Genomic DNA, 8,114 nt, shown 5'->3' with positions numbered 1-8,114 from the left:
AAAATTCTAATAAGCTGACATATGGAGTTGTTTTAACTATTTGATTTAGAATTTTAGGACCTCTTTAGTTATCAAAAAATATATAAATTGTGGATAAAATATTGAATTTGGCCTTTAGTACCAAATCCCATAGAAACGCTTTGAATGATACATTCATAAATGGCAAAAAAGACAGTCAAAAAATGATCATAATGTCATATAAAATAAAATAAAATTGTATTAGTCACATGTGCTGAATACAACATGTGTAGACCTTACAGTGAAATGCTTACTTACAAGGGGAGTAAATTAACCAACAGTACAGTTTCAAAAAATACAGATAAGAATAAGAGATAAAACGTAACAAGTAATTAAAGAGCAGCAGTAAAATAACAATAGCGAGACTATATACAGGTGGGTACCGGTACAGAGTCAATGTGCGGGGGCACCGGTTAGTTGAGGTAGAATGTACATGTAGGTAGAGTTATTAAAGTGACTATGCATAGATGATAGCAACAGAGAGTATCAGCAGTGTAAAGAGGGGGAGAGGGGGGTGGGCAATGCAAATAGTCAAGGGTAGCCATTTGATTAGATGTTCAGGAGTCTTATGGCTTGGGGGTAGAAGCTGTTTAGAAGCCTCTTGGACCTAGACTTGGCGCTCCGGTACCGCTTGCCATGCGGGAGCAGAGACAACAGTCTATGACTAGGGTGGCTGGTCTTTGAAAATGTTCAGGGCCTTCCTCTTCCTTTGACACTGCCTGGTATAGAGGTCCTGGATGGCAGGAAGCTTGGCCCCAGTGATGTACTGGGCCGTTCGCATTACCCTCTGTTGTGCCTCGCGGTCGGAGGCCGAACAGTTGCCATACCAGGCAGTGATACAACCAGTCAGGATGCTCTCGATGGTGCAGCTGTAGAACCTTTTGAGGATCTGAGGACCCATGCCAAGTCTTTTCAGTCTCCTGAGGGGGAATGGGTTTTGTCGTGCCCTCTTCACGACTGTCTTGGTGTGCTTGGGCCATGTTAGTTTGTTGGTGCTGTGGACACCACAGCACCAACATGAATGATATATACCCGTTGATTCTTGAACAATATAACTTCAAAGCTTCATGAGTTTAAGGCAAACCGTCGTACCCTGGTGTTGATGTTTTTAAGGTGGTTTGTTTTGATATCAATCATGTTGTGTAGCCAACGTCAAGGCCAGCCAAGTCAATAATTTATCAAACTGCCCCTCTGAGACAAGGAAGTTCTCATCATTGTGCAGCCCTTAAGACATGCTTCACAATATGTAACCAAATGATGACAATAAGGAAGTAGTGTGGTATTTATCACTGTTTGACAACTTTTGAATATTCCTTTGTCTGTGAAACATAATTTTGACCTGCACAATAACTTCACTAGGCAGACTACTAAACAATAATTTTTGCATTTTCTTCGACCTCATATTTGTATGTGTTCAAATGCACTGCAATTCTGTATTTCTTTCATGACATATTTTATTTGTGAAATGGAAATTTAGGAATAAATATACCTCTAAAACATGCAACAAGTGAAGTTTAATTACATTTAATTACATTTAATTACATTCAAAACCAGATGTTGTCCAGCCCCTCCTCTTTGCCATTCAGGTTGGCATAGCCAGTCTCTTCAAGCACTGGGGCATCAAACCTGATGCCATTCTTGGCCACTCTGTAGGAGAGGTTGCTGCTGCCCACTGCTCTGGTCTGTTGTCCCTTGAGGATGCAGTGAACGTGATCTACTTCCGCAGTACTCTGCAGAATAAGGTCACAGGAGGGAAAATGCTTGTGGTCAGTAACATGGTCGTATCAGAGGTCTTGAACCTCCTTCCCTCCTACTCAAATAAGGTTTCCTTGGCTGCCTTCAACAGCCCACAGTCCTGCACCCTCTCAGGTGATGCAGAGGCTATAGACGGTCTCCATCGAAAGCTGAGCAGCTCAGTCAAGAGTAAGAATCTGTTCCTCCGTGTTTTGGATGTCCCTGCGGCATACCACAGCCAGATGATGGATCCCATCCTGTCTCAACTGGAGGACAGTATTGGCTCTTTACAGGTCAATGATGTTGAGACACAATTGTTCTCCACAGTGACAGGAAAGGAGGTAGAGCAGACTGACTTCAGCACAGGCAAATACTGGGCCAGGAACTTACGAGAGCCAGTTTCATTTGAACAGGCAGTGAGATCAGCAACCAACGAGAAAAAGAATGTAGTCTTTGTGGAGATTGGCCCGAGAAGAGCTCTACAAAGAAACATCCAGGAGACTCTGGGAAATGACACCATAGTTCTGTCCTCAGTGCAGCCAGATAAAGATCATGAGACAATGCTGAATACTGTGTCCAAACTGTTTGAGTTGGGTGTTCAGGTAGACTGGGATCAGTTCTACAGAGGCCGTGAGGCTTCACCAACACCTTTCCCAAGGTATCAGTTTGATTCTACTCAGAGAGATGTTATCATTGCTGCATCAAAGGTACATCATACATCAGCTAATCATCCTGTGCTAACTCATACAGCTAGCGATAGCAATACCTTCAGTTGTGATCTGTCTTCTGACTCAGTATCCTACCTGCATGAGCATAAACACAATGGTGTTGCCATAATCCCTGGTGCCTTCTATACTGAGTTGGGTTTGGCTGCCTTCATGGCCAGTGCCAAACCAAAGGTTCCACTCAACACACTGCAAGTCAGTATCAGTTTTCAGAGTCCCTATGTTTTCACACAGAATGCACCAGAGATTAAAGTACAACTTGAACCAGCAGTGGATGAGACCCATTTTAAGATATATTCTCCCTCCACAAACCATGCATCAGGTACAATAACGTGCAAGCGAGGACAGCTAGCTGAAGAGCAGAACATTTTGCTAAGCTCGATCTACAAAAGATGCAATTCAGTGTTGAGTTCTGAAAAGTTCTACACTGAAATTGCTCTGGGTGGGTTTCAGTATGGCACTGTTTTCCAGAACACGGGGGATGTACACTATGGTGAAGAGTTTAAGGAGGCTTTTTCAGTTGTCACAGTTCCAGAGGAATTGCTGCCTCAGTTGCATGAATACTGCATTCACCCTGTAGTGTTAGACTTCCTGATGCAACTTGCTCCTGTTACAGTAGCATATAGATCCTCTTCAAGGCCCGGGTTTCCTGTCAAAATAGGCAGCTTGACAGTGTTTGAACCCCTGCAAGAGGAAATGATTGTGTATCTGAAAGCAGTTGATGAAGGTGTTGATCACTATGAAGTATGTGGTTGCTTTACAGACAAAGAGGGAAGGGTTTTGGTAGAGCTTAAGCATGTGATGATTAAATATCTTGGGAGCCGCTCTCATGTTGTTGAAGAATACTTTTTCCACAATGACTTCAATGTTGTCTGTGAGGATATCAATTCCTCTAATGCCAGTGAGGCACCAAAGGCCTTGGTCTTTTCTGACCAGGTAGAACTTCCAAAAGCCATGCAACCACACTTAAGTTCACAGTCTAGATACATCTCCTTCACACAATCCAAGGAGGTCTTGAGCCATGGATTTCCTACACTCCTGGCAAACCTTAATATCACAGATCTCAACAAACACTTTCAGGAGGTCTTATTTGTGTGGGGTCGGGAAGATGTTACGTCACTGAGAACTGAGTATGTTCTGGAGAATATGGTAAGCTGCTGTGAGATGTTCAGGAAAATTGTCCTGGCACTGAGGGCCATGCAATTTACAAATTCCATCAGAGTAATAACCTACCAGTCAGCAGAGAGCACAGTGGGCCACATCAGCGCAGGCTTTGTCCTGTCAGGCATGACTAGATCGTGTGCTGCAGAAATGGAAAACCTTTCCTTCCAGCTGATTGACATCAACTCTGTCTCTACAGAGGACATCAGAGCCCTGTCTCAGGTCTTAAAGTCATACCCTTGCAAAAGATACCCAGAGTTGGTTGTGAAAGGTGGGCTGATTTTGAAACCTGATATTGTACATACTCCCATTGGAAGCATTGAGAGCACTGGGGGAAGGATTTTCTCTTCAATGTCTGAGCCATGCATCTTTCAGACAAATGACCCCTACAGAATGACTAGCTTGTCTGCTGTTCCCTGTGATGTTGAGAATATAAACATCCATGAGAAATCAGTTGAGATTCAGCTCAGTAAAATATGTGTTCATTCCTCAGACTACTGTCCTGTCAGTGTCTCTGACCTGAACTATGGTCAGACAATGTACTGGAAGAATCACACATCTCAGAAGCACCAGCTTCTGGCTCTTGACTTCAGTGGTACTGTCACAGCTGTAGGGAAAAATGTGAACAAACTGAAAGTGGGAGACCATGTAGTATCGTGTTATCCCATTGCTGCATCTTCTAAGATTGTGATTCCTGAAGCAGCATGCTACAAGACAAAGAGGCTCACATTTCTGAAAGAGGCTCCGTGTGTCTCCTACTTTGTTCTGGTATGGGAAATACTGCACAGACTGTTACCTACCATCAAACAACAGAGAAGGTTGAGCATCATCTCCTCTGTTCCTGACTCTAGTCTGCTGAAGGTCCTAATCCAAACAGCAAACAAATCAGGATGGAAGGCCATTGTAGGGACACCGTGCAATGGGATGTTTGTTGATGCAATTCTCCTCCTTCCACCATTTGATAAATCTCTGTTGGCAGAAGTCAGCAATTGTCCTGATGTCAGACATGTTGTCATTGTCTGTGAATCCCAGTCCCACTGCTTGCTTGAACAGAGGGCTTTCCAGAATGTTAAGGATAGTGTTCACATACAGACTCTTCAGATGTCCAGCATCTTACAAAAGGGATCACTCATTGCCAAGAGGCCACACATTTATCGTTGGCTCAAATCCATGAATTTTGGCAGGATTTCATTTTCTCTAGACACCTCTACCTTTCAGAGAATGTCATCCGGTAGCATTGACTTCCTGTCTGTTGAGGAATCTGAGTCGTACTTCAGCTCAAAGACCCTGTCTGTTGTGGCGCTGGGTAAAGATGATTCCAAAGGCACACTGTCCAACATTCAGTTGCTGCCTAAACCAACCCCGCTTTTCCAGAAGAAGTCTGTGTACATTGTCACAGGTGGTCTCTCTGGGCTGGGGTTCGAAACAGTGAAGTTCCTTTCGAAGAAAGGTGGAGAGTACATCGTCATACTCTCCAGAAGTAGCCCCACACCAGACATACAGCAGGAGATAGTCATTCTGGAGAGACAATGGAGTGCCCGTATTGTATGGATGGCATGTGATGTCTCTGTCTCTGAGCATGTGCTCAGAGTGATTGGTCTCATTGGTCAGAAGTTTCCCTCTTGTCCAATCAAAGGGGTGTTTCACAGTGCAGTCGTCCTGCATGATGGGTTGATTGAAAACCTTGACAAATCCCACTTTGAGAAAGTCCTAAAGCCCAAGGTGAATGGAGCTCTGAATCTGCACCACGCCACAAAACACTGCAAGTTAGACTACTTTGTGTGCTACTCTTCCATCTCTTCTTTCCTTGGCAATGCCTCACAAACAAACTATGCAGCAGCTAATTCATTCCTGGACTACTTCTGTCAGTATAGACGGAATATTGGCCTATCTGGGCAATCCATCAACTGGGGAGCTTTGAACCTTGGTCTCCTGCTTAACAAGGATCATTTACACAGGTTTCTGGAGAGAAGGGGATTGATGGTGATGGAAGTTACAGAGATTCATGAGAGTTTGGAACAATGCCTCTTGCTAAACAAACCCCAACAGGTTGTATGTAGGTTTCACATCAAGAACATGATGAGCAATGTCCTCTCTCAAAATGCATCATTGACCATGCGTATGTCTGCATTAGTGGATGAGGCAGTGCAAAAACTCAAATTCCAAAAGTCACAGTCTGAACATACTTCTGTGCCATCATCCCCACGTGAATACATCAAGTCTGTACTCAGTCAAACAATTGGTGTTGACAAGAATGAGTTAGATGACGATTCTCCTCTCTCTGCCTTAGGAATTGACTCAATGCTAGCCATGACCCTACAGAACCTCATCTTTCAGGATAGGGGTGTGAATGTGCCTCTGGTTACATTGCTGGACCCCAATGGGACACTGTCTACATTGGTATCAATGCTGATGGAGAGTACTGAGGGTGAATCTCAGAATGATGATCAGAAAGAGGACATGACAGATGACATGTTGACAAGACTATAGAGATTCCAATTGAACATTTATAATTGAAAATAAATATGTAGATACCAGATTTTCCCATCATATTTACATGTTTGATCAGACAAGATTCAGAAACATTTACACATCATTATTCAATATATTTGAAACAATGATTAGTGTGAGACCGTTAATTCCCTTAGACATTACCTGCATCCTCATCAAAACATTGTAACAAAGGTAAATATGTTGTGAATTATCACTAAATGTGAAAGGAGTTAAATGTTCTGACTGCTGCGATGAAAAACTGTTTTTAAAACGTTCCGTTTTGGGGGTCAATTACCTGTAGCTTCTACCAGAGGGGAGGGGCTGAAAGAGGTAGTTTCCTGGATGGGAGGGGTCATTGAGGATTCTTTTGCTGCACGTTTGGAGATGCGCCTGGTGTACACAGAGCTTACACCAGTCTATGGCTATCTCTGTGTTTTTTCTGTTGTAGGTGTTACACAGAGCTTACACCAGTCTATGGCTATCTCTGTGGTTTTTCTGTTGTAGGTGTTACACAGAGCTTACACCAGTCTATGGCTATCTCTGTGGTTTTTCTGTTGTAGGTGTACACAGAGCTTACACCAGTCTATGGCTATCTCTGTGGTTTTTCTGTTGTAGGTGTACACAGAGCTTACACCAGTCTATGGCTCTCTGTGGTTTTTCTGTTGTAGGTGTTGCACAGAGCTTACACCAGTCTATGGCTATCTCTGTGGTTTTTCTGTTGTAGGTGTTGCACAGAGCTTACACCAGTCTATGGCTATCTCTGTGGTTTTTCTGTTGTAGGTGTTACACAGAGCTTACACCAGTCTATGGCTATCTCTGTGGTTTTTCTGTTGTAGGTGTACACAGAGCTTACACCAGTCTATGGCTATCTCTGTGGTTTTTCTGTTGTAGGTGTACACAGAGCTTACACCAGTCTATGGCTATCTCTGTGGTTTTTCTGTTGTAGGTGTTGCACAGAGCTTACACCAGTCTATGGCTATCTCTGTGGTTTTTCTGTTGTAGGTGTTGCACAGAGCTTACACCAGTCTATGGCTATCTCTGTGGTTTTTCTGTTGTAGGTGTACACAGAGCTTACACCAGTCTATGGCTATCTCTGTGGTTTTTCTTTTGTAGGTGTTGCACAGAGCTTACACCAGTCTATGGCTATCTCTGTGGTTTTTCTTTTGTAGGTGTTGCACAGAGCTTACACCAGTCTATGGCTATCTCTGTGGTTTATCTGTTGTAGGTGTTACACAGAGCTTACACCAGTCTATGGCTATCTCTGTGGTTTATCTGTTGTAGGTGTTACACAGAGCTTACACCAGTCTATGGCTATCTCTGTGGTTTTTCTGTTGTAGGTGTTACACAGAGCTTACACCAGTCTATGGCTATCTCTGTGGTTTTTCTGTTGTAGGTGTTACACAGAGCTTACACCAGTCTATGGCTATCTCTGTGGTTTTTCTGTTGTAGGTGTACACAGAGCTTACACCAGTCTATGGCTATCTCTGTGGTTTTTCTGTTGTAGGTGTACACAGAGCTTACACCAGTCTATGGCTATCTCTGTGGTTTTTTTTTTGTAGGTGTTGAGCATTAGGTCGTTGTTCTTACACCACATCACTGCCCGAGTCACTTCACGGCGGCACTGCGTTTCATTGTTTTCTGTGATGAGGCCGACTATGGTGCTGTCATCAGCATATTTTAACCTCTCTGGCTCCGGGGTTCCGCTAGCGGAACTCCTCCCACATTCCACTGAAAAGGCAGAGCGCGAAATTCAAAAAATATTTTTGAGAAATATTTAACTTTCACACATTAACAAGTCCAATACAGCAAATGAAAGATACACATCTTGTGAATCCAGCCAACATGTCCGATTGAGGTCTGCTGAGATGTAAACTGGTTCGTGAAAAGGGAGAAGAGGGGGGACAGCACGCAGCCCTGTGGTGCACCAGTATTGAGGGTGAGATGGCAGATTGTTTACCTTGACAGTCTGGTTCTGTTCCTCAG

At 43.6% G+C, this 8,114-nt stretch overlaps 1 protein-coding gene across 1 annotated transcript; it reads left to right on the top strand.

Annotated features, from left to right (window-relative positions):
• Nucleotides 1-1,565: 1,565 nt before the first annotated feature.
• On the top strand, nt 1,566-7,697 carry LOC120027919 (mycocerosic acid synthase-like; the record flags this gene model as incomplete). The annotated part of the gene is made up of 2 exons (XM_038973012.1): nt 1,566-5,404; nt 7,691-7,697. Coding segments are annotated over 2 exons (3,846 nt in total), but the record flags the coding sequence as incomplete, so codon positions are not given.
• Nucleotides 7,698-8,114: the final 417 nt, after the last annotated feature.

This window comes from Salvelinus namaycush, chromosome 33 (assembly GCF_016432855.1).
Source record: "Salvelinus namaycush isolate Seneca chromosome 33, SaNama_1.0, whole genome shotgun sequence".
In the NCBI taxonomy this organism is placed as follows: Eukaryota; Metazoa; Chordata; class Actinopteri; order Salmoniformes; family Salmonidae; genus Salvelinus; species Salvelinus namaycush.
This window is presented reverse-complemented; position numbering and strand designations above follow the sequence as displayed.